This window comes from Jaculus jaculus, chromosome 16 (assembly GCF_020740685.1).
Source record: "Jaculus jaculus isolate mJacJac1 chromosome 16, mJacJac1.mat.Y.cur, whole genome shotgun sequence".
Classification (NCBI taxonomy): domain Eukaryota; kingdom Metazoa; phylum Chordata; class Mammalia; order Rodentia; family Dipodidae; genus Jaculus; species Jaculus jaculus.
The window spans coordinates 56,536,921-56,564,397 of record NC_059117.1 but is presented as its reverse complement, the minus strand read 5'-3'; the positions used below and the strand labels follow the sequence as shown (position 1 = coordinate 56,564,397).

General features: G+C 39.3%; 1 protein-coding gene across 4 annotated transcripts in view; it reads right to left on the bottom strand.

Moving 5' to 3' along the window:
• The window catches only part of Tbc1d5 (TBC1 domain family member 5), a 453,289-nt gene that overhangs the window by 67,993 nt on the left and 357,819 nt on the right, over positions 1–27,477 (bottom strand). For all 4 annotated transcript variants that reach the window (XM_045136200.1, XM_045136202.1, XM_045136201.1 and 1 more), the window contains one exon: positions 26,552–26,658. In XM_045136200.1, coding sequence (XP_044992135.1) covers positions 26,552–26,658 — 107 coding nt within the window. The remainder of the gene's footprint in view (positions 1–26,551; positions 26,659–27,477) is intronic.

Here is a 27,477-nt window from a genome sequence, read left to right as displayed (position 1 = left end):
TACAACTATCACAGACACACAGATAATCTAAAATAGCACTCCTATAGGAATATAACATGGCTCATAAATGCAAACTTCATTTGTAATTTAAAAATGTCTAGTAGACACATTTGAGCAAGAAAGAAACAGGTGAAATGAAACATAACCAAGGAAAAACTTTACCTTCTTTCTTCATACAAACTCTTTAAAACTCCAGGTGCACGTGCCACCTTGTGCAAATGGATTATGTGGGTATTGAGGAATTCAACCTCAGTCCTTAGGCTTCATAGGCAAATGCCTTAACCACTCTCTCCAACCCTTAGGCTGGCTTTAAACTCATAGCAATCTCCTACCTCAGCCTCCCTGTGCAGGGATTAAAGGCATGCACCACCACACCCTGCTGAGAGTTCTAATTTCTCCTGTGCAGAGTATGTTGACACAGTCAGGAATCTGGATAAGCATCTCCAAAGTAATGGACATTACACACAAACAACTGCTTTTGTTGTGGTGGATTCCTCTTTGGAAGACAGACAGCAAAATGGTTAGCCTATCTTGCTAAACTCATATTGGTCTTAATATGGAAGATTCAAATTATATTCTGTAACCTGGGAAGTCTGTGTCAGAATGTAGAAATCACAAAAATCAACCCACTTTGGGTTCATCACGCCTTTCCTAGACTAACCAAGATGAGCCTGAAATATGTCACCTACAAAGATTTCACATAACTCAGTTCACAAATCATCCTTCCCTTCTTCACTCCTGAAGTTGTTGAAGCCTTTGCACAACCTTTCTCCTTATTTTATACCAATAAAAGAAGAATGCTGCATCCCTCCTTCCCCGACACACACCAGCAGAGACAGACTGGAGTTGTGGGAGTCACATTAAAGTGGACATGGTGATTTGCAGAAGCAAAATGAGTAGTGGCAGAAGCAAGATCATAAAACATGCTGTGGGCAAGATCATAAAACAAATGAGTTCAAGGCCACCCTGGGCTAGAACGAGACCCTACCTTGAAAAACCAAAAATGACAACATGCAATGGGCAAGTTCAGAAAACCACCACCAAAAAGAGCTTAGTTACAGAAATCAATTTAAAAGACAAAACTAAAATCTATCTCATCTCTGTCATACTTACCCTTCTTTTTCAAGATCTTCACTATATAGTAACCTGCTTCCTAATGTAATTTCAGTTAAAACAAATGCTCTTCCCACACCTGCTGCCCTTCTCTGCTGCTTCAGTAAGGGACAATCTGCTTAGCCCCAGTGATATTTCAATATTTTCAGTTCAAACTCACTTTGGTACAGTAGTATAATGATATTTAAATTCCAATTCTTACTAAGTAAAAGATACTGCAAGAAGTACATTTAACTATATATATATGTCAACTTTCCTGGTTCTGGTACAAATCAAACTCATGCATAAAGAAAGGTCAGTGCAAATAATGTCACGCTTGCTACCCCCAGCCTGCCCCTCAACTGAAGATGGCACCTCCTTCAGAATCAGCACTGAGACTCCAGAACGAACAGGGAGTCCTCACTTTCCTGGACCAGCACAGGATCTTGATATACACATGTACAAGAAGATCAAAAAAGAAGCAATTCCAGACATGCTAATCCTCATGTGTTAAGTCACCAGTAGAGCTAATGTGGGGGCAAACTTCCACATTGAGGGCAAATGCCCTACAATAGATAAGACATGGCTATCTGCTTCAGAGGCACAGTGTGTCCGGTGGGGAGGGGTAGGGGACCAGGGCTCAGCGAGACATGTCAGCTGATGAACAGAGAAGTCAGTCCCACTTCTTGCTTTAGTTGCACTGCCTGAAGGAATTTGGCAAAGATTCATTCATGCAAGGAAATTTAAGCAAATAGCACAGTGCCAGGCCCTTGATCAGAACTCAGATAGAGACCATGAAACCCTCCAATATGAGTGGGCACTGACAAGCAGGCCTTGACTTCATGAGCAGGTATAACAAAGATATGTGATATGAAGTAGGTAGGGAAACGATGGCACTTTTTTGTTTGTCTGTTTTTGAGTTAGGGTTTCATTCCAGTCCAGGCAGACCTTCAACTCAAGGTGATCCTCCTAACTCTGCCTCCCAAGTGCTGGGATTAAAGGCATGGCCACCATGCCTGGCTGGAAAGTGATGTATTTTTATTTATTTGAGAGAGATAGAAAAAAGAGGAGGGGAGGGGAAGGGGGGAAGGAGGGAGGGAGGGAGGAGGAGAGAGAGAGAGAATGGGCATGCCAGGGCCTTTGGCCACTGTAAACGAACTCCAGACACATGCACCACCCTGTGTATCTATCTGGCTTATGTGGCTTCTGGGGAATCAAACTTGGGTTCTTTGGCTTCACAGGCAAATGTCTTATTCACTAAGTCATCTCTCCAGCCCTGAAAAGTGATGGTTTATACTTCTGGTAATTATACCTAAGTTTGATAGATTCTGCATGCATGCACATATATATAGTATTTTATATTTTATTTATTTATTTTGAGAGGGGGGGCAGATAGAGAAAGAGAGAAAAGGCATACCAGGGCTTTCAGCCCTTGCAAACAAACTCCAGACACATGTGCCACCTGGTCTATCTGGTTTACATGGGTTCTGGGGAATTGAGCCTGGATCCTTAGGCTTCCCAGGCAAGCACCTTAACCACCAAGCCATCTTTCCAGCATGTTTTTAACAGCTAAACACATATCTAGGAAGATGTATCAAGCACATGGGATTTGATAAGTGGAGAGAAAGATATTATTTCTGAATAGAAGCACAAATTTTTTTAAAAGCTGTAAAACCACATTATGCTATTAATTTAGTATTTGTTAGGTTATAAGATTATAATAATCAAGGTGTTTTCCTGTAATATGTCCAAATTAGTATTATTTTTATAGTTTGCTGGTTATAATTTTTATATTAAACAAAACTAACAAAGTTACTATCACACTTAACTGAAAACATTCTTCAAGCTTGTGATATGATGTAGGGATGGCATGAAGAAAGCTATTTGACAAATACATAGTTTCTTGCTCCTAACATTAAAGCATGCCAGATTAGAAAAGTGGGAAAATAAGGCTCAGAAGAAACAAACAGCACTGGAAAATATGTTGAATGTTTCTCTTTGATGAAAAATGAGTCTTTATTTTAGTGAATATGTTCTTGCTTCAATGCTAGGGGAAAAGCAACCGTCATTAGCAAAACGAATTGCTCAGCTGTTTATAAACAAAAAGGGCTGGTGGAATTTCTTGGGACCCCGTAGGCCAAGCATTCCAGGGTTAGGCAAACATACACTGCAGGTGTTTTAGGGGAGACAGGTGGGCAACCTGAACCATGACAGAGTTAGTTTACTATGTAGTAACTGAAATGAGATAGCCTAAATGTGTCCAAGTCAGACATGCCATGGCAGGAGTTAACTGGAGCTGAGAGCACACATGCTCCCCCAAAATAATGATCTTGTTAGTGCCAAACAGACACTTTCTCTTCTTGGAGTTTTATAGAAAAAACACTGTCAATTACTTTTTTTTTTTTTTTTTTAAAGTGAAGGTATTTTAAACCTGGAACAAAGAACAGCCTGAAATAGTGATAATTATCCAAAAAAAAAATAAGGATGAAGTATTGTTGCCTTTATTTAAACAAATATTCCTAAGGAGACAGTTTGTGGTAATATCCCCACTTTGGTTCACTAGGCAACATTAGATTTATCATAATTCTCCTAAAGCCTAAGATATTTCTATATTAAAATGCTAATTTTGTCTTTTCTTTTGCCTGTAATTAAAGCTAGAGAAATCTGTGGTCTGATATTCACTGGCTGCTGGAGGGTTCACAGAAGTTTCACCATTTCTGCCTGTTATTACCACTCACTGTCCTCTTCAATGTACACAGATGCAGTGATACTAGGGACTGGAGAGGCAGACATAATCCAACATACTCACAATCCTGATTTCAACACAGTTATACAGGCCTCAGTAGTAAGTGATATTGTCTGGACAACACTGTCAAACTCTAACATAAGACTTTGAATCTTATCTTCTCCTTTGTAATACTTGTCTAGGAGTTGAATTCCTTACATGACCTGTGAATGAGGGTCACACTAAAAGTAAAATGTATGCTGCTATAGTAATTATGTTTGATAATATACTGACCCACTGACCCATATACTTACTCCCTTCCTAAGCAATGTTCTTTCTGGGAAAAAACAAAAAAACAAAAAACCAAAAACAACCTGCATTACCATGAGCTGATTTCAAGTCCCTACTAGAAAATAAATTCACAAAAAACCTTCATAATAGGAGGAATAAATGGATGATGACATCAAAATAAGAGAAAGTAATTGGAAGGGGCAGGGATTCAAGAGAAGGTGGATTTGAGAGGAGTGAATGGGAGTAGAGGAAGGGAATTATTATGGTTTTATTGTCTATATTTATAGAAGCTATCACTAAGTTAAAACAAATAGAACCCCCTTTTAAAAACAGTATTTTGAAATACAAAGTTTCAAATTTATGCATTAATCAAGTTCATGTATATCTTCACCCGAAAAAAAAGAATGTAAAATTTTCTAATTTGTTGTATGTACGAATATTATTTAAGCACCAGGATTAAAATGATCTCATGTATATAGTAATAATTACTACATTTTGTGATAGGAAGTAGAAATAGAATATGAATATATTATGAGTAATAACTTGAAAGTCTTGCAGCAATTGACAGAAAATTTTAGGTAGTTTTTCATCTATGCATCTATAGCTTACAACTTTATAAAAAATTTGAAAAGTTAAAAAATAGGAAGTAAAAACACCAATAATTGGGTAAGGACACAGACAAAACCTCTGAACCCCTGCCAGTCTCGATTTACATACTTGATAAGACCAATTCCCTAAAATAACATACCAGTCATGGCCTGGCAAGCCAAGATCTCAGACGGCAGAGAAGCATCTGAACCACCTGTGCGTTACGCACAACTTGAGCTTCACAAAAGAAACAGTCACCAAAGAGAAATAAAAATGTCCCCTTTTCTAATTTATTTACATTTTGAATTGAGTATTCAGGAAGATGTAGCATACTTCTCCAGCTCACCCCCAAATTTGCTACTTCCATATATAGAAAGTAAGAGTTAAGTTGCACAAGCTGTCTTTGTTACTAGCACCTGGCCTCAGAAACATTCCCTCAGGGAGCTGGTCAGCTCTTCTTTCTTTTCTTTTTCTTTTTAAAAAGCAATTTATTTTTATTTATTTATTTATCTGTAAGGTGAGAGAGGAGAGGGAAGGAGGGAGGAAATTGAGTGGGGTGGGGAGAGAGAATGGGCACTGAGGAATTGAGACCAAGCCATTAGGCTTTGCAAGCAAGTGCCTTTTACCATTGGGGCCTCTCTCCAGCTGGAAAAAGTCTTTTAAACAAGCACAACACATATGCACATCAGTGAATGCAGATCTCTATCATATAGCATACACAAAATGTATCTTCAAGTGGACCACAGAGTTAACAGCAATGCCTAAAACTATCAACCTTTTAGAAGTAAACAACACACTAATAAATCTCCATGGTGTTGAATTCGCAATCACATATGGTATGAAAAGAACAAGTGTTAGAAGACATAACTGAAGTTGGTCAAAATTAGAAATCTTTGAAGGCTGGGGAGATGGCTCAGCAATTAAAGGAACTTTTCTTGCAAAGCCTGACAGCCTAGGTTCGATTCTCCAGTACCCACGGAAAGCCAGATGCACAAAGTAGCACATGTATCTGGAGCTCATTTGCATTGGTGAAGACCCCAGAGTGCCCATATTCCATATTTTTTCTCTTTCTCTGTTTGTAAATAATAAATATTTAAAAAATATTTGCATTTCAAAGGATACCTTTAAGAAAGTGACATGAATCAGATGAGAGAACACATTTGTAAATTATTTATCTGACAAAAACCTGTATCATAATACATAAAAATCCTTACCATAAAAATTGAGAACCAGGGCAAAATAGATAAGGAATCTGAAGAGACATTACATTCTATTACTCCAAAGGTAAACACATGGCCAAGAAAAACAAGCACATAAAACAATGCTAAACATAACTAATCAACAGGGAAAGTAAATCAAAACCACTAATGCAGTTCAGGTTGCCCTCAAAGTCATAGAAATCCTCCTTCCTCTGCCTCTCAGGTGCTGAGATTACAAGTATGAGCCAGCATGCCTGGACTGTGTTCTTAAAAATAACCTACAGAACTACATTGCTGATGTATTTTAGCTCAAGACTCCACATGCTATTCAATTCTTCATTTGGTCTGTCAGCACTCTTGTTTTCCCCATGTCACTGTTCTAGTCTGAAAGAACACATTCATTTCCCCTTCACTGTGTTCCCTGCGTATGTCAACAACTTCCAGTAGAAGAAGTTGGTTATTTCACACCCTAGTTCTCTCTCTGTACTTGACAGTAACCTTTTTCAGGTTCACAGATAAAAATCATACTATCCAGTTCCCTCACATTTGGCATCTTCTCAATGTCTCCCTGCTCTTGAGCATACTGGCTCTGTGACAGTGGTGTTCTTGTGATTCCACTCCAACAGATCGTTCCTGGAAAGCTCTCTGTATTTCCTCAAACATAAGTAAGATTCATATTCCACGATACCTAGCTCTGTATCTCTCAATGGAGCTCTTGACACACATTCCTAGATGCCCTCTGGACATATCTACCTGGAAACATTCCATGGCCCTAAGAGCAACTCATTACCCAAACTTACAGCCCTGGTCAGCCGCTGCAGACTTGCTAACCTGCACATTGGACCAACTCAGTCTGTAGCTGAATATTTGAGAGATGCTACTGTTTATTTGCTGGCTGTGGCTAATTCTTCACCCAGTCTTGATGGACACCTCTCTTAAAGGGTCCCTTGAAGTCATCTTTTACATCTTCTACTTTCAAGAAGCTCATGATTAAACTTTATTTTTAAAAAAGGGAGGAAGGAAGGAAACATGAGAAAGGGGATGAAGAAGGAAACAGAATGCTTACACCATTTATAGTCCACTGTTTGCTTTCTCACACCAAAGGAATGGCTCATAGAAACTTGTGTTAATTTTAATGAAATATATGCACAGATACAAACACACATTAAATCTTTTAATGAAATCCTTTAGGGCACCAAACTGTGCTACCTCTTGAATAATGAAATGTCTCCTCTCTGGTTTAATCAGAGGTCAATTCTTTTTGAATGACTATATCTTAAATACAAGCTAAATTTCAGTTTTTATTCAGTGTTATTCCAAACATAATTTCCTATGTAGTTGCTCAGTTTCTAGAACTCAAATGCAAGGAGCTCAAATGAGACAGTTCAATACAATGGTATCAGTTAAATAAATCAAGCAGTTGATCTCTAATTAATAACTGACATTCTTGTTAGTGGGTCCCTGTGCTGAGAGGACTATGTGATAGACACATTCATGTATAACCTCTGTGAGACACTGCAGAATGGCTTTCTTAGATGTTGGCTAGGAAGATGAGGGTCAAGGGTGCCCCTGAGTTTGTAACTGAACCTACTACCATTTTTCTGTCCACATCAGAACTTCCCACCTAGTGCTACTCTACAAAGATAGTTCAAACCATGTAAATACTATACAATGTCTGCTTTAAATGGCATACCATTGAAATACTCTATTTTTTAATGTTGTTATAGCTAAAACTAGAGAAGGGATGAATAAGGCAGTTGTACTGCAGTGGAAACCTTAATAAAACCCAAATTACAAACATTCAACATCAAACATTATGACAGACAGACCTAGAGCTGACAATATTGTCAAGTACAGCCTTAAATTCCATCAGATCATAACTCTTCAACATATTTCCAGTAAGTACTACAGAGATTAAAGTTGAAATAATTGATATAGTAAGCATGGCTGTATGCAAGAAAAACCATGTACTAAAGAAATTCCTAAAATGGTGAACACAGGGAAAGGACAATTCTAATTTGCTTCTTCAAAAATGGATTTCATGGGCTGGAGAGATGGCTCAGTAGTTACGGCTGCAAAGCCTAATGACCTGGATTTGGTTCCCTAGTGCCCATGTAAAGCCAGATGCACAATGGCACTTGCATCTTGAGTCCATTTGCAACTGGAGGTCCTGGCTGCTCCTAATTCTCTCTCTGTCTGTCCTCTCTCTCAGCTTGCAAATAAATAAAAAATATTAAAGAAAATGGGTTTCACTAGGAATGACATCAATCTGGTTTGTATCCACAAAATCAATACAAAGTACTGCTGAGCAGAAATCTACATAGCCTTCTTCTAAAAACTAGATGGTTTCCAGAACTGGATGGCAAGAGCTCATTGCTGAAGACACCACATGCTTCAGTTATAGGACAAGCAGGAGCTGAGCTGGAAGCCTGGTCCCTGTTTGCCAGTTGTCATAGTGCTGGAAAGTGCTATGCAAGCTGTGGGGGGAGAAAAGTCATCAACAGTCTGAGCCTGCAGTGGATCCCGTGACCTACATAACTGGCCAGCAAGACAAGATGTGCCCATTGGTGCAATAGTGGCATGTCAGTTATGAGGGTAAGTAATTACTCTGTGATTGGATGTGAAACCTGCTTCATGAGAGGAAACTCATGGCTGGTATAGAAAACCTAGTCAAGAACCAATGGCTTGGCAGGTCACAGGCCCTGTCACAAGGCGAAGCTTACACTGTTCTGGCTAAATGAGTATGTTGTTCACACTTTTACTCAGAGAAGCTTCTTTTGGCAAATGATGGTGACTACAAGAGAGACCCAAAATTCATCAAGATGCTGGGAAGGAATATTTTGGTCTCTGCAGTTGGTAAGACCTTTCTAGCACACCCATCAGGGAACACTGTGGAAGAACCAAAGGAATGCATTGTCACTTGAGTGAAAACTAAATAACTATTGTGTAAACCATAGAAACACAAGATTTTATTGGTCACAATGGTAAGTCAACATTACTAAAATACTGCTGAAGGACAACACCATGACCTTTATAACAAACACACAGGTTTTAACTTCAAGAGGAATAGCTGTTCAAGTCACTTTCTTCTTTTAGCTACCTCTACCATATTGTCACTCTTGTTCTTCTCTTCCTCTCTCATTCATTCCTTCCCCTCCTCTCTTTCCACTCACACCACCACTCACAGCTTTGTGAACTAACTCTGGACTAGATCCCTCTCACATTCTAACTCATTCTGTGTTATCTTTCAAGTTGTGGCAAAAGGCAACTGCTGTAGCCACATCTTTAAAGAGAAAAACCTCAAAGGCCCCTTCAGTATACAATTGTAATTATTCTGTTTCCCCATCAATATCACTGAGTGCCAACTCTGTGAAAACCTAAACAACCAGACTTAGAAAACCCATTATTGTAATAACATACCAATTTTCAAGTTCTGTTTTCCAGCCATACATAAATGAGAAACCAGAAGGAAACAACTGTGGTTGGAGGTGTGACCAAGTTGAAATTTACTGTTTTCTGCTCTGTGCACAAGTTCAAGGGAATCATAGTAACTGTCCTTGGTTGTTCGGGGCTGGCAGAAGTGGTGATGTGGAGTGGTCAGAACACTGCACTAGAAATATGCAAGAGGAACAAGTCCAAGGAGAAGGAAGATGGCAGGTGGCTTGAGGTTAGAAGCAGAAGGAAAAATAGCTTTTGTCTCTGTCACTGAATTCTGGATGACTATTTCATTTCAAACTCCTTGGGCCTCAGGAGAAAATGAACTATAAATAAAAGATCTCTAAAGTTTTAATCAGTTATAAAGCCAAGTTTTTTTTTTTAAATACAAAAATGTCTGGGCTAGAGAGATGGATTAGCAGTTAATACATGTGCTGACAAAGCCAAAGGACCCAGGTTCAATTCCCCAGAACCCATGTAAGCCACAGGCACAAGGTGTCACATGCATCTCGAGTTTGTTTGCAGTAGCTGGAGGCCCTGGCATGGCCATTCTCTTTCTTTCTCCATCTGGCTCTTTCTATCTCTCAAATAAATAAAAAATAAATTAAAAAGGCCTGATATTCCAGGCTGGAGAGATGGCTTAGCAGTTAAGGTACTTGCCTGCAAAACCTAAGGATCCATGTTTGACTCTCCAGATCCCATGTTAGCCAGATGTACAAAGGTGAGGCAAGCGCAAGGTCACACATGCCCACTAAGTGGTGCAAGCGTCTGGAGTTTGAACAGAGTGGCTGAGGCCCTGGTATGCCAATTTTCTCTCTCTGAAAAAAGTCTGATATTCTCATAACTGAGTGGTTTAAAGAATTAGTATTTTAAAGCATTAGACCATGAACATGTACATGCTGATATCAAATTACATGAACTGGTGGCATAGGCATTCTTTTCAGAGAAACATAGGACACCAGGAGATATAGAAGAGGAACTCAGATGAACTGCCTCATCATAAGGACCAGAAAAAGCCCCATGTCTGGGGAACAGAACCCTGTGTGCACCAGGGACCAGCCTCAAGATGCTCACCCAAGAACTGGAGTTGCTAGATCAGTTTTCAGTGAAATTTTTTATTAAGTTTGTTTTTGTTTTCTTTTTGATTCTTTCTGAAAACATCCTTTAAAAAATATTTTATTTATTCATTAGCAACATAGCAAAAAAAGGAGACGGGAGAGATTAGGTTTGCCAAGGTCTCTAGTCATTGCAAAGGAACTCCAGATGCATGCACCTCCTTGTGTGTCTGTCTTACATGGGTCCTGGGGAATCAAACCTGGATCCTTTGGTTTTGTAGGCAAATGCCTTAACTGCTAAGCCATCTCTCCAGCCCCTGAAAACATATTTTTAACATTATGCAATGTGACTGAATGTGTTTCTCTTTTTGTGAAAACCTTCATTTTATGCTCTGTCAAGGTCAGTTTCTATTATAGATACTCTGGAAAAAGCTCCCTCATACAGAGATATAAGTCTGAATGGAAGAGGAGCTGTTCTTGCTAAAGTATTTATTTCCTAACCCACTGATTATTCCAAATTTCTTATTTAATGAAATTTCTATTTTCCTCAATGGTAATCAACTCTTCTTAAAAATCTACTGAAAAATAATGCATTTTTACATTTTTAAAAACAGACTCAAATGTGACTTCATTTTTCCATTTGGAAGATTACCAACCAAGTTACAAAATCTGTTTCCATTAATTTAGGTGCTCTTTGAAAAATTTTAAGAAGTGTTAAACTCAAATTATCTTTAGCAAGAACATCACAAATGAAACATTTTCAAATATCTAATTATCAAAATGTTTTCTCCATAGCATAAATTTCTTTGAAAAAACCCTTCCTTTCATTATTAAAATGTCACTTACTAGCCAGGTGTGGTGGCTCATGCCTTTAATCCCAGAATTTGGGAGGCTGAGCTTGAAGACTCACCATGAGTTTGAGGCTAGCTTGGGCTATAAAATGAGTTCAATATTATCCATAGCTAGAGTGAGATCCTGCTTCAAACAAACAAAAAGACCTATGAAAATGTCATCTTACTTTTAAGAGATAAATAGTGCTTGTTTAAAAACTATCTGTATGGATATACCCTGTGAGGGTGGAAAATGCTGCACCCAGAAGCCATATATTGTTACAGGAAAATCCCAGAGTCAGAAACACCCTACATGAGCCCCTCTAAAACACCACAGACTATTGCCAATGCTCCTGGCTACCTACCGGAAGTAGATAGTAAGATCCTATTGCTGAAGGCACTGCATGCTTCATTTGCAGGACACTGAGAAACTAAGCTGGATCTAAATTGGAAGCCTCCTTCTCCTTGCTGTAACTAGCATAGTGTTAGAGGATGCCCTTCAGGCTGCTTAGGGGAGGAAAGGCATCAACAATCTTAAGCAGAAGGATTCTGCAGGCTACACAGCTGGTCTGCCAGGCCACATGTACCCACTGGAACAACAGTGACATGTTAGTTATGTATGTCACCAATTGCTCTCTGATAGGATTTGAGGTCTGCTCCATTGGAGGGAATTCATGGTTGGCATTGAAAATAGAATCAAAGCTTATAGCTCAGAAGGTCATAGAAAGTAAGGGGGGGGGTAAGCTACCACTGTTCTTTGACTAAATGGATATATTTTACCCACCACACTATGCTCTAAATGTTCATGCTTATGTCCATAGGTTAGTACTTTTGGTTAGAGAAATTTCTTTTTATAACTTGTGGTGACAGCTGGGGAGACCCATGACTCATCAAGGTGACAAGAAGCAGTGGCAGTTGAGTGCTCAGCACTGATGAGACACCTCCATCACACCTGGCAGGGCTCAGGAACATTGTGGAAGAGGAAGTGGAAAGAATATTAGTGCTTTCACTGACGGTCAGAGAAGCTTCTTTTTAAAGATGGCTAGGGTGACTCAAAGCTCGTCAAAGTGAAAACAAGAGACTGTTGAGAGCTCAGCGCTAAATGAGATGTATCTATCATGTTCTTCAAGGTACAGGGAACATCACTGAAGAAAGAGCAGAAAGGTTATAAGAGCCAGAGGGCCAGGAGGAGTACTTTGGGTCACTATCCTCTGGATATGAAGTGGCTGGTGCATTCATGACCTCACAGTGGAAGCTGTTACCTTCTTAAGACCTGCACACTATTGAACTCATCAACATTTTGACACAAATGATGGAGGAGAACCACAAAAAAAGAATGAAACATCAAAATAGAAAAGGGACTACTTAGAAAGAGGAGGGTTTCAGTGGCATGGGGGCAGGGGAGGAGAGTAATGGGAGGAGATTATGATCAAATTATGCTATGCTCTTAAAATTCTCAATAAAATACATCAAAAATATCTTTCTGGCACCATATTAATGATAGCTAGCTACTTATCATCACCAGAAAGGTAAGCAAACATTAAGTGTGTATGTTTATTTTAAAAAGAAATTATATTCCACTCCTCTTTTTTAGTACATTAGCAGTAGGGTTCTAGTGAACATACAATAGATGACCATGGCTCCAAAGTTTCTCTTGTATTGTAAAGAGGCCAATGTAACCCTTAAATCAATTTAATTTGGTACAAGGCACACTAAGAAAGCACAGTGTGGGATCAAAAAGAAGAAAAAGTGGGGACACTGCCCATCTCTTTGTATCTGGGATTCCCTTTCCTCTGACGAGGCCTTACAGGTGGTACGTGACTGTCTCACACAAGGACATGTGAAGGATCCAGTGTTAATCCTTACACTACATAGTAAACTTCGTGATTCTTTGGGTTATGTCTGCATCGTCACTTTACATGAACAGATCACTTTGGAGACTACTGGTTAGGGTCCAGGCTTCCGTTCTTAAGTGTTTGCCTTTTGGTGTTCTCAGTCCAGTGTCTTTTCCCAAGTGTTGTCCGTGGCCTACCAGTTTTGGAACAGTATGCAATGCTATGTCTCACTGTAGATCAATATATGTCACAAATGCACCGCATTACATACACTGCAAGCTTTGTGAAGAGAGGATGTTCCAAAAGTACTCAACCAAAAGCAGCTTGTGGGAGGAAAGGATTTATTTTGACTTAGTCTTGAGGGGAAGCTCCAAGATGGTAGGTGAAAAGATGGCATGAACAGAGGCTTATTGGCCAATATCAGGTGGACAGCAGCAGGAGAGTGAGCTAAATACTGGCCAGGGGAGACTAGCCTGCCCCCATACCCATAAACCCACCCCCCAACAACACACCTCCTCCAGTTTCCAAATTGTCACCATGTGGGAACCAAACATTCAAAACATGAGTTTATAGGGGATGTTTAATTCAAATCACCACAGAGGCTTAGTAAAACAATTTATTATATCACCAGTACATGAAACAAAGGTGACAATGAATACTTGTGGAATTGCAATGGACACCATAACTTCCCAGCTGGCAGAGAACTTGCAGGCTTGGATTAGGTTATTACGATTCATGCTTATAGATACTTGGGACATAAAAGAATAAGACTTCTCATAACTGATGTACGATATGGGGAAGAGAGACAGTAAAACAGTAATACGCAAGTCTGTAAGTTATCTACTCAGTAGATACTTCAGAGAGGTCAGCAGGGTAACTCGGGTAGGCCTCACTGAAAAGGAAGAAATGAGCCAAGTGGATAATACTCCCATGTGCTACAACCCAAACTTCTGAGATTTCAGATGTGATTGCCACACACGAGGAGCTTAGTAAATTTTGGCTAAATGAATAACAAACAGTATTTTGGAGAAAGAAACAGTATGGAGAAATGAAACTTTAAGGTTCTTCTTCAAAATTGTGAAAAATAATCAAGGAAATCAAGAATTTTTACCAAGAATGTGAAGACATCTGGGAAAATATCTCTGTCAGCAAACAAGGAACATGCACACACAGCAAGTACTGGAGCAAGGGCCTGACCTGGAGGAAGTGGTGGCCTTGGGGATGCCCTGGTGGTAGAGACACAGCTCAGTACATGGAAAGTCACTTAGATTTTCCAGTGTGGCACTCATATATTAAAGTATATTACACAATAGGTGTAATATACTTTAATATTCTTCATGATAAAATTTGTTTTGAGAACATATTTTTTGCGTGTGTGTCTTCATCAGTTCTTGGTTTCTATAGAAAATACCAGAAATCATCTCTTTAGAAAGAGAAAGGGCTCAAATGCTGTGCACCTGTGGTGTCCCATCATGCAGTGAGCAGACATGATGATGCACCATCAGTGCAAAGAGAAGATCAGAGAGCAGCAGCAGGAGGAGACCCCTTCTAAGGCAGAGCCCAATGATCCAGAACTTCCCTTTAGCCTCCACCCACTGAAGTTTCCATCACCTTCCAAAAGTGCCACTTTGGGGACTAAGCCCCCACCACCTTGGCCTTCGGGTGACATTCACCATCTAAAGCACAGCGTTCTCTGAAGTCCTCAGTAAAGCAAAGCTAGCTGGTTGGGTTAAATGGCTTACCTCTTATGTGTATGAGCTTTTCTCTGTACAGTCAATCCATGGAACACTTTAAAGCAGCAAGGAGATGTTTACCGAGAGAGGCAAGTAAAATATTTGCATGTGGCTATAACTACTTACAATGGGAACAGTCATGTGTTTTTTCCCTTTTGTCACTTTAAAAAATCTTTTTGTCATAAATTGTGATTTAAATTTTCAACATCTATAAACTATAACAGTAAAATAACAAAGAACCCCCATCCAAAGTGGTGTCATTACTTGAAGCACTTACTTCATCTAAAACAAGGACAAAAAGCAATTAGTTGTGTTGTCATAGAGCTAGAAATGACTTTTGGAGAAGATAGCTAATGAAGGCCTTACTATGATAAAACAGTGAGTGAACCTACATTTAAGGCAACAAAAGGCTAAATTATTTCCCTAAGGGCAATTCAGCACATTAGAAGGAAACCAGACAGCACTCCACTCCTTGACCTCAGGGACATATCAGGCTCATGTGACTATGACTTGCTTTATTAGTTTTACATTTGGGGCTTTAGAGAGACACCTGCATAGGATCAATAGATTTAAGAGCCTTTGTTGTCTCCTTAGGGTAAATATTTCTCCCTGAATATCTGTATTTTCCTTACTTGTTAAGATACTCAATGGAAATCTAGAGGCTGGTCTGCAGGTTTTGCTTTACTTACTGCTAACCAGCACAGAATTAATCCATGGATCTTACTCTCCTTTGCAGCTTTTTTGAGGAAAGAGAGTCACCATGATAATAAGGCTACTTTTCAGTGTGGGGGGGGGGGATCCTATGCTTTAACACACAAAACCAACCATTCCTACAAACTTCCATTGCTCTTTCCAGTTGCCCAGAATAAAAATCACTGAACTTTGCTGGAGTGACTAATGGTAAACATAGATAATACTACTTCTCAACAAATATTACTATGATGAGAAACTATTCATAGGCAGTAAGTCTAATAGAACACATTTGAGGGCTAGGAAAATGTCTTAGTGGATAAAGTACTTTCTTACATCCAAAAGTGTCTACTGAATTACTCTACAGTCAAGGGAAGGAGTGACTTGCTTAATAAACACAGCAGGCAATGCCATTCCCTGGCTGAGTGCTACCAGGAATCAAGTTCCACCTAGGAGTGCTCCAGTTCTAGCAGGGAGAAATAATGGCCTGCTTCCTTGTTACTACATAGGTAGGATATATTGACCCAAACAAGCAAAACAGCCTGAGACTGTGGTATAGAGAAAGTAACATGAATCTTCAAAGACCAAAGCAGTTTGTAAATGATCAAAAGGGCTCCTTAGCCTGCTGGTCAAAGTCTTTGCAAACCAAACAATAGTAAGGCTGTTGGACCCGGTGACAGCCCAGAGGCTTTGAGGCTAAGGGGATTTTTTTTCCTAAGGGGATGTTTTTATAAGGAACGTCTTCACCCTAAGAGAGAATCACTAGGAATCTTGCAATCTCTTTGGGGTTTCACTGTATGATGTGAAGAAATAGTTTACCCATGTAGAAAGAAGAGAGCAGCAGGTGGCAGCCCCAACTTCCCTGGCTCCCAGCACCCCCTGCTCACTTCAGCTCACCACCAGCCTAAGGCCTCCTCAGACATGGAGCCTGTGCACTGGCGTGCCTGCCTGTCCTTTCCTCCCTGTTGCTGGTCTGGCTAGCTTCCTTCCCTCCACAAAGTCCTCCATGAAATGACTTCGCCTCAGATAGGACCTTGTGAGCACCCACCTCAGCTTGATCCTCTCTCAGCTGGGATTATAACCCCACCTATTCTTTTTTGGGGGGAGATTTGAGGTACAGTCTCACTCTAGCTCAGGCTGACCTGGAATTCACTATGTAGTCTTAGGGTGGCCTTCAACTCACAGCAATCCTCCTACCTCTGCTCCCAAGTGCTGGGTCAAGGCATGCACCACCACACCCAGCCTCCACTTATTCTTTTTTTTTTTTTAAAGTAGGGTCTCACTCTGGTCCAGGCTGACCTGGAATTAACTCTGTCATCTCAGGGTGGCCTTGAACTCATGGCAATCCTCCTACCTCTGCCTCCCGAGTGCTGGGATTAAAGGCGTGCGCCACCATGCCCGGCACCACTTATTCTTTTAATGATGACACTCTGTGTCCTTATATGAGTGTCTGACTTTTTAACATTACAACATGACATTGCCAATTGCAAATGTGTGGTAGGCTACATTTACAGCTATCCTGGGACACATGCAGACTGCATTCAGGTTGGACATGCCTATACTGAGTAATTTCTGTTTACTTGTTAAAATAAAGTTTTTTTTTTTGGTCCTTGTAGACTATTATATCACTACCACCTAAATGGTGCTTGTTATATAGAAGATCTGTGATAAAGGCTTATGATTATGCAAATTAATGAATTCAAAATATTCTGAAGTGAATTCAAAGTTATTGAAGATCCCTAGGAAGTCTTTAATATGCCTTGAGAAATACCTTATTCTACATTATAAAATGTTTGAAAATAATAAACTTCAAATACTGTTTTTTCTATCCCTTATTGAAGATGGTTGTTTTATAGCCACTTTTAAAAAAATGTTAGTCTAGGTTGAAAAGTTGGATTTTTTGATTGGATGTGAAAACATACCTGGTTAGTCACTAACACATAAATATCAACTGCAATAAATATCCAATCCAGTTATGAGAAAAGATCTAGTGGTAATTCAATGATGAGAAATGACATGTTAGTCTCACAGCTCACAAAGAGGAATCAGCTTTCCTTATGTTGCAAATACAAAAACATGACTCGCCAAGTACCGTGGTTTTCAAAGTGATGCTTCAATTTTGAGGGGAAAGGTAAAGAGGAGAGAGGAATAATATGAGCAACCTATCTAAATTAATATTAGTTCATGACAAAAGTGGATTGGAAACGTACTAAAGAACCTCTGTAGAACCTCTGACAAAAAGATCACGAAAAATAAATTAATTTGACTCTCCTAAAAAAGCCAGTACAAGTGGTTGTTAGTCCTGTTCTGCTCAGAGAAGAAAGGATTACAATGGTACTTCTACAAAGATATCACCTGCCTAGGAGCAGATTTTAATTCATTCAATAGTTTTTAACCCTCATAGATATTATACCAAAGTTATTAGGCAAGCAATGATAAAATGTTGCAACTACAGCTACCAGTAGAAAATCTTAAATATAAAGCCCAGATTTTATAAATTAGAAACAAAATTTAACACAATCCAAAACAAAAACCAGACCAGAATTGGTCAAGCACAGGAACATTACATATTGTTTTTATAACATGTTCCTATGTAAAAGATAGTACGAAATTATTTTTTCTCTTGTGATTTCCTCCAAGCACTGCTCAAGGGTTGCTTACAAACTTATGAGATAAATTTTTTTCCACGAATATTCTTCAAAACAAATGGTAGCTGTCAAAAAATTTCCTTCATGATCTACACTAGTAATGCATGTACTACTATATTTCCTTTGTAGTAAGTCTTTGTGATAAGGTTAACGCATCAACGTGCATACCAAACAGGAAAACACCAAAAAATGAAAATTACTTTGCTTATGTTTCTGTATTAGGAGTTTTATTTGCTAAAGGGTAAAAACAAGATTTGCAAAATTCACAGTTAACTTAAAACAATAGTTTTAACCTTTATTCCTAGTCCTTACTGCTTTTAGGAAGAAGAGAATATCTGGTTACTTAAGAAACACAATATGTTCACATTTTCTATGACTTTTGTTTCTAATTGGGTTTAATTTTTTTTTTTTGAAATGGAACAACTAGTTAGAACAATGTTTTTTAATCACTTCATGTTTTTAAGACTGTCCTATTCCTCTACCTGCATTTAGTGGATTGCTTTTTTAAAATTTGCTTAATAGTTCTAACATGAAAAAAAAAAAAAGATGGCAATTAGGACTGTGGCCTGACCATAGTTGCAGTGTCTGTGGTCAGCTGCTATAGACAGGGCTCTGATATCTAGTCTTGTATAATGCATACTCAAAAATCTCAAGTCAGGCTTAGCCCAAGTAAATAAATAAGCAAATGAATAGACAACAGTCATATTTACTCTAAGTGGAGATACCATTCATCATAAGCAGCAAAGTACATTTGAGAAATATACAAGTGGGTAAGTAGTCTTATTTTTTATTTTTAAATATTATTTATTTATTTAGGAGAGGGACAAAGAGAAAGAGGCACACAGAGTATGAGTATGGGTGCACGGGACTCCTGCCACTGAAAACAGACTCCAGATGCATGGACAGCTTTGTGCATCTGGCTTTACATGGGTACTGGGGAATCAAACCAGGGTTGTTAGGTTTTGCAATCAAGTGCCTTTAACCACTGAGCAATCTCTCCAGGCCAGGATAAGTAGCTTTAAAATAATAAATCTACTGTATCTCTTATGTAGAAAGGCCCAAGATGTATGTTAAGCTGCAAGCACTACCACTGATGAGCTGTGTGAGCCTAGACCTGTTTCTAAGCTTCACCTTCATTCTCAGTGAGCTCTTCAATGAAACAAGAAGCCTGTATTAAATAGTCTGCACTCCTGAAATTCTGAAGCTTCAGTCAAGTAACTTAAACAGATTTTCTGATAAACCATCTTTACCCCATCATAGTTGAAGGTGGTAAGTTTTTAGGTAATTTTGCCAAACAAATCAAGGAATTAGATGCTTGTTAGGCTCAAGTTGTAAGGCTCATAAAGATGGCCGCTGGAAAGTACATACCTGGCAATGGCTTGTGTGCACTGTGGGTAAGGTTCCACAACCATGGTAGGTCACTGGAGGTCCACCTGGAGTACAGTGAGTGTGCTAAATTGGGAAGAGGCCTAGTGCTTGGAGCAGTGTTTAGTTCTACATTTTTTTTTTAAAACAACAAGGACATGTAAGACAAAAAAGGGTGAACATGATTCATTCCAAAGGACTAATAATGGATTAAAGAGATTTGCATTTAGGTATATAAAGTGGAAGGTGCTATTCAACCAGTGGAGCTGGCCAAACTGGAGATCCACCTGCAGAAGAATGAAACTAGACCCGTATCTTTTACCATATACAAATGTCAATTCAATGTGGGTCAAAGACCTTAATCTAAAATCCAAAACACTGAAAGTGCTAGAGGAAAAAGCAGGGACCATTCTTCAAGATATTGGCATAGGCAAGAACGTTCTGAATTGGACTTTAATAGCACAGGAAATGGTCCCAATAATGCACATTACATGAAATTAAAAATTTCTGCACAGTAAAAGAATCCATCCAGCCTACAGAACGAGAGAAAATCTTTACCATCTATACTTCAGACAAGGGGATAACAACCAAAATTTACAAAGAATTACAAATATTAAACACTAAAAAAAATACATCTGGGCTGGAGAGATGGCTTAGAGGTTAAGCACTTGCCTGGGAAGCCTAAGGACCCCGGTTCGAGGCTCGATTCCCCAGGACCCCACGTTAGCCAGATGCACAAGGGGGTGCACGCCTCTGCAGTTCATTTGTAGTGGCTAGAGGCCCTGGCTCACCCATTCTCTCTCTTTCTCTCTCTCTGCCTCTTTCTCTGTCTGTTGCTCTCAAGTAAATAAAGAAAAATGAAAAAAAAAAAAACTAAAAAAAAATACATCTGCCAATCACCAAATGGGCTAATAAAATGAACAGACAGTTCATAAAAGGAGAAACACAAATGGCCAATAAGATCTTAAATCTTCCCTAGCCATCAAGGAAATGCAAATTTAAACAACTTTGAGATACCATCTTACCCCAACCAGAATGGCTACCAACAAGAAAACTGACAACCAATGCTGGCAAGGATGCAGAGAAAGAAGAAAACTTATATGCTGTTGGTGGGAGTACAAATCAGAACAAAGGTATCTCAAAAAATTAGAAATGAAACTCTGCTATTACTCAGCTATACCATCCCTGGCACTCCACATTCTACTACAGACATATGTACACATCCATGCTTATTGCTGCTTTATTCACAATAGGAAAGAATTGGAATCAGCCTAGATGCTATGCCCACTGGCAGATGAATGGATAATGAAAATGTAGCACATATACACAGCAGTACAGAAAAATGAAATCGTGAAATCTGTAGGACAATGGATGGGCCTAGAAAGAATCATATTAAGTGACTCAGAAAGACCCAAAGCACACATTCTTTGATAGGTAAGTTTTAGTGATAATATCTGAATCTACCCAAGATATACCCAGCAAGCATCTCGAGTACTAGACAATAGGGTGGGAAGGGAGGGGAGGGCAAGGAAGGGGGTGGGGGACACAAATCTAGACCCAAATGACAATGGTACCATAAAATTCTACATCCTAAAAGGCAGACCAAATGGTTGAACCTTTACCAGGCCCTTAGAGGGAACACCTGAGTCACAAGACACTGGAGAGGGTATGATGAAGACTGACCTTTATCTTCTACAGCTTTTCTCTCTCTCTCTCTCTCTCTCTCTCTTTTATATTAATTATCTTTTTCTTCCTTCTCTTAGTGGTCACTGACCTGTAACTCCCAGTACCAGCAGGTGGCTATCACCCACAATGAGCCTTTGATCAGAGAGACCTACAAGGTTTCCTACAAGAAAGACAGATTTCTGTCAGAGTACTTGATGACCCAACAAAGGTTAGTGGTAAGACCCTAGTGCTGAAGGCACCATATGCAGTTGATACATAAAATGAAGTGACATGGCTGGAAGCTGGAAGAAAGTCAGTCCCCAGTCAGCACGTCTAATGCCAGAAGGTGCTACATGGGTGACTGGGCGAAAATGACCAATATCTGTCCAAGCAACTCATGTTCTAATCTACTTAGCAGTAAATAACCTGTTGTGATTCTCACACAAGTGCAATAGTGGCACACAGCCATGGTGGGGAGACAACTGCTCTCAATTTGGCTAGCTGACCCCTTTAGAGGTCCGGGACCCATAGCTGGAGCTGGAAAACAAGTCAGAACCATATCCAAATGAGCCCGCTCTCCATTATCAAGCTACCAACAATCATGGGCTACAAGAGGGCCTATACCTATTAAATTCTCTATAAAAAATAAGGGTTATTCCATTTGTCTGGTGCTAACTTTATTCTCCATTGGAGAATCTCCTTCTCTTTTTCAGATAGATGCAGATCCTAAGGAGAGAACCACCCCATCATGCCTCAAAAGGGCCCCAGATGAAACTAAGAATAATTGGTGAAACAAGAAAGGGTACTGTTTTCTTGGTGAACTGGGTACCAGCACAAGGGTGAAGGAGATTGACACAGAGAACAATCAACTCCTACCAAATCAGATACCCAGAGACACAGAGGCTCCCATCACCTCATCAATGAAGCAGACCCAAAATGAACCCAACATGGCTCAGGGAAATTTTTCATAAGAGGGGGCGGAAGGAATGTTAGAGCCACACGTTGGGTCATGATACACATAGACAGTACTGTGCATGATACACATACCTCAACAAGGAGGGGTCAGGGGGAGGGGGTAGGACATGGACGAGCCTAACAATGGTACCAACTTGACTGTATTCACCGAATACAAAACCAATTAATAAAAATAAAATAAAATAGTAGGTGTTATGATGACTCAAAGGGGAGGGAATCTCCCAACTGAACCTGGAAATGGTGTGGTGGAAAAAGCAGACTGGAAGATGGCTGGGTACAAGGGTTAGGAAGCCACTCTACCTAGCCTGAAAACAAACAAGCTTTTGCACCCTGAAACATAAACTCTTCCAACTAAAAAAGGGGAAAGATAATCTGTTTGTCTTTACCCCAAGGACTATTGCAAGGGCCAAACTGAGCATGTCAAAGCCTCTGGAAAACCATGATTATCATCATTCTATTACTGCAGTTTATAGGCCTGTTATGTCAGTCAGCTCAAGTGAGAAACCACCAAGCTTACTCTCCATATGAAACAGGCAGCAGTGGGGTCTACGGCTGCTCGCACAGGAGGCGCTCTCAACCTAAGTTGTGGAGCAGCTTCCATGTGTCCTCAGGGGGGCAGCAGGGCAGAGAGCTTGAAAGGTGGACAGTGAACTTACTGAGACTCAGAGTTCCTCGTTCTGTTTTATTGAATCTGTCAGTAGCACTCAACAATACTGTAACACAAAGTTGGAATATGGAAGCCTGTGCTTACAGGCCTCAAACCTCACTTTCTACTAACTGGCGTCATTGTTTCTTACTCTGATCTACTTGAACCAGGAATAATTCAAGTATTTTAAATGTTTTGTACTTGTTATTCATTAAAAAAAAACATTTAAAGCATTCTGAAGTGTAGAGTTTTAGAGAATATAGGTAGGACTATTAGCATCAAAGTTGCCTTCCATTTTTCCCCCAGCACAAATGGTTGTTGTATGACTAACAGTTATTATATTAGCTTGTGGGTTTCTATAATATACATAGAGTTGCTTTTTTTTTTTAACTTATTCCATTGTAACACTATACTGGATTATATTAGTTCATTACAAGTCAGTTCTTTTAGACACCACTGGCTCTTGTTGGTTGGACCATTAGAGACAGTTTCATTTATCCTCCAAATATTATTTAAAAAAAGAAAAGAAAAAGAAGAAAAAGAGAAAAAGAAATAGGAAAGCCATAGCTCATTAACCAAGACTTTCCCCCCAAAGAGGTGGATGATTGGTACCACATCCAGGCTTGATATACAGTGAACAATTCTTAACTCAGACTCCTTGTAAAATAGTACATTATGCTGTCACAGACTTACATTACCACTATGTCAAGTGACACTGATGATCACTTGAAATTTACTAACTGGTGTCAATGAGCTGGCCTTTATAATCAATTAAAATTATACTTTACTGGATTAACCACCTGAAAACCCCTTAAAGGTAAGCAGCTACAGATTTCATTATTCTTTAAACTTGTTTTTACAGGCCTTATAAGCATCCCATCCAGCTATTCCCCGCCCCCCCAGGTAGGGTTTCACTCTAGTCCAGACTGAACTGGATTTCACTATGGAGTCTCAGGGTGGCCTCGAATTCACAGTGATCCTCCTACCTCTGCCTCCTGAGTGCTGGGATTAAAGGTATGCACTAGCATGCCCAGCTCAGCTTTTTTTTTTTTTTTAAGTTGTCAGAAATAACAGTTTAAGGTACCAAATTTTGACCATGTTTTTAATTATTAAGATTCACAACATAAAGGTGGAAAAATAACCTTTTTAAGATAATAATGTTATTTTTTCTATATATTTATTTTCCCTGTGTTTTTATATATATCTTAAATTTCTTTTCTTTTCTTTTTCTTTTTTTTTTTCAAGGCAGGGTCTTGATCTAGACCAGGCTGACCTGGAATTCACTATGTAATCTCAGGGTGGCCTTGAACTCATGGTATTCCTCCTACCTCTGCTCCCAAGTGCTGGGATTAAAGGCACGCACCACCATGTCTGGTTTTAGTTTTCCTATATATTTAGGAAAAAAAAACAACAACAACAACCATGTTTCCTTATTCATAAGCAGAGCAAGAGAGAGAGAGGGAGAAAGAAGATGGGTGCACAGAGCCTCCAGCCTCTGCAAACAAACTCCAGACACATGCGCCACCTTGTGCATCTGGCTTTAGGTGGATACTGGGGAATCAAACGTGGGTTGTTAGGTTTTTCAGGCAAGTACAGAGCAATCTCTCAAGACCCTAGTCTATATTTTTAAGGCTTGTAGAATTTGTTTCATTATATTCTACTGAGATAAAAACTACTCTACAAAAGTACCCTAACAAGAATGGGCATTTAGATGCCATTAGTAAATAAACTCTGATGGATGTAACACAAAACCTTCTGAAACAAGGGAGCAAATTATAAGAAGGTCAAGAACATTTGGCTGGGGAAAGTTCCTAAAAGTGACAGATCATAATAACATATTTATACCTTCCAGCAATTACACCAAAGAATTACACAAATAGGGAGTTCACATTTAGTAATTTCCCACTCTACTTCCCCAAGCATTCTTAGTGTTGAGCTGACAGAATGTGCGTAAAACTCACATGGGGATAGGGAGGTGGCTCAGTTTTTTAGAGGCACTGGTCTACAAAGCTTGCTGGCCAGAGTTCAATTCCCCAGCCATCCATGTAAAGCTGGATGAGTGTTTTTTTTTTTTTTTTTTGCAGCATCAAGCACACGTACACAAACACACATAAAAAAACCCATACCACTGACCAGCAACTTCATATTCACAACTCTCATGTGGGTTTTCATTGATTAAAAAAAATACAGGGCTGGGGAAATGGCTTAACGGTTAAGTCGCTTGCCTGCAAAGCCCAAGGACTCTGGTTTGATTCCCCAGGACCCACGTAAGTCAGAAGCACAAGGGGGTGCATGTGTCTGGAGTTCGTTTGCAGTGGCTGTAAGCCCGGGCGTGCCCATTCTCTCTTTTTCTCTGCCTCTTCCTCTCTCTTTCTTTCTCAAATAAATAAATATGAAGAAAAAAGTAAATATAAACTTAGATATACAGATGTACATATAAACAGAAATATGAAACTTTAGATTTTCATAGTGAAATTTATAAGCCTTATCAGAAAAAGCATGCTTCCTTAGGCATCAGAGAAATGATAGATTATATTAAAATTGTTTTGTATTATGGAAATGTTATATTAGTTCATATTTCTATAATAACAGATATGGGCACAAAAATTATTTTAAGTCACAGGATAAATACAGCATATACTCAAAGGTTAAAGTCAGTGACAAAGAAAAGGGCAGAAATCCTTTAGAATCAAAATTTATATTAAATTTGGAGGCCTGAATTGATCAGACAGCTTTGGCAATGGAACTCACAGACAGACTGACTGACTCAGAGACAGTTCGACAACTGCCAACAAGAGAGTGTTGCCAAAGAGCCAAAGGCTGGGATTACCACCCACTGCTGTCATTTGGAGACTCACATGTGAATCTTTCTCTCTCACACTTCATCCAATATTTTTGTTTGGCTCAAAAGTAGCAACGATTCACAGGTTTTTTTTAGATCATTAAATGTTCTTATTTTCAAGAAATATAACATTAGTTGTAAAAGAGCACACTTTTTCTGTGAAGTGCAAAGAAAATTTTGATGAATTGCTTTACGCTAACAGAGAAATCAGTGCTAAAGCCTGTTTAAATCTTTATCAGGTTACTCTTAAGCTATAAGAAGTACATGTTCATAATAGAAAAAATTCCAGTGTTTCATTGTATCATAAATTCTTACAGGCCTGGTCCTTTGCACGGCTCTACTTTCTTTTTTTTTTTAAATTTTTAATTTATTTATTTGACAGACACAGAGAGAAAGACAGATAGAGGGAGAGAGAGAGAGTGGGCGCGCCAGGGCTTCCAGCCTCTGCAAACGAACTCCAGACGCGTGCGCCCCCTTGTGCATCTGGCTAACGTGGGACCTGGGGAACCGAGCCTCGAACCGGGGTCCTTAGGCTTCACAGGCAAGCGCTTAACCGCTAAGCCATCTCTCCAGCCCACGGCTCTACTTTCTTAATCTTCACATGGCCCTGAAGCTCTGCTTTGTCCTCTGATAGGTGCCAGTGACAATGACATGTGGCTAAAAGGAGAAGTAGTTATTCCATTTCTTCGAGTTATGTGGTAGGCAGGAGGACAGAACAACCTGCTCAGAGACAGTGGCACCTGCTGTGCTCAAGTTTCCCATGGTGATGGCCACTGAGTTTGCATGCCAAGATGCTGGCCTATGACACATGCCAATTTTAACTTATAGCCTTCAAGAAATTCTATTTTACAGCATGCCCTACATTAGGAATTCTTCAGTGCAGGGACAGTTTCTTCACACAACTTAAAATTGTGCCCAACTTCATGAGAAAGCTTACCTTTGGGTCTCTAAGGAACAGAGCTTTAAGAATCAGTGAGTGCACGTCCCCAATGAGTGGATAATGCATCAGAAGGCCGAGACAGGTCTGGTAGTTACTAGAAATCACTAAATATAAGAGGAAAAAAGTTAATTCAGATACAATACTACTTAAGTATTTAGCATTCTGAAGACAATAAAACATTACAACTGAGAATCAAGGAAAGTAAACCAATACTTCAATTGATTTGGTGTACAGATGTAGGGAAAGGGATCTTTACCAAACAGCCACTGAAGCAGGGCATGGCATGGTCAACTGCAGCCTAATGCAGAGACATTTAGTCTCAGAGTGTGCGAGGGGAGAGCTTCAGACATATTCACAATTAAATAAATTCTGAGATGCCCTCATGTTTATTAGCATTTATATGGCTGCCTTCAGTTTCGTTGTTCACAAATTAGTAGCAAAGACCTTAAATGGGTAAGCAGTTAAAAATTCTCATAAAATAGTATCTACCTTGATTACTAGGCCTCATAGTTTACATGTGTTTAGTCTCATATATCTAAGTCTAGCATACATTAAAATTAGGAAAACAATTTCCTACAATTATCTGTTTTACTAAAGGTAGTAAGAAATTTAGATAGAGAATACCTAAAAAACATTTCTTGGAAAAAATAAAGTGAGAGTCTTCAAAGATAAGCTCGTGTTCCATAAACTGTCACTTAAAGTTTTTTCAAACCAACCCACTTATGGGAACAAGTATTAAATGCATCTTTTTAGAAAGGTCTGTGTAAGCTATTTTATTTCTTGGCAATCTATCAGCTGTCACAGCTGGGCCTATTAGGGACACTTATTTTGTGAGCCACACTGACTGCCTCCATTGTCTTTACTGTGAGGGCACTTTACAGTTACAACTTCCTACAGTTGTAACGGCAACTTGTTCACTAAAC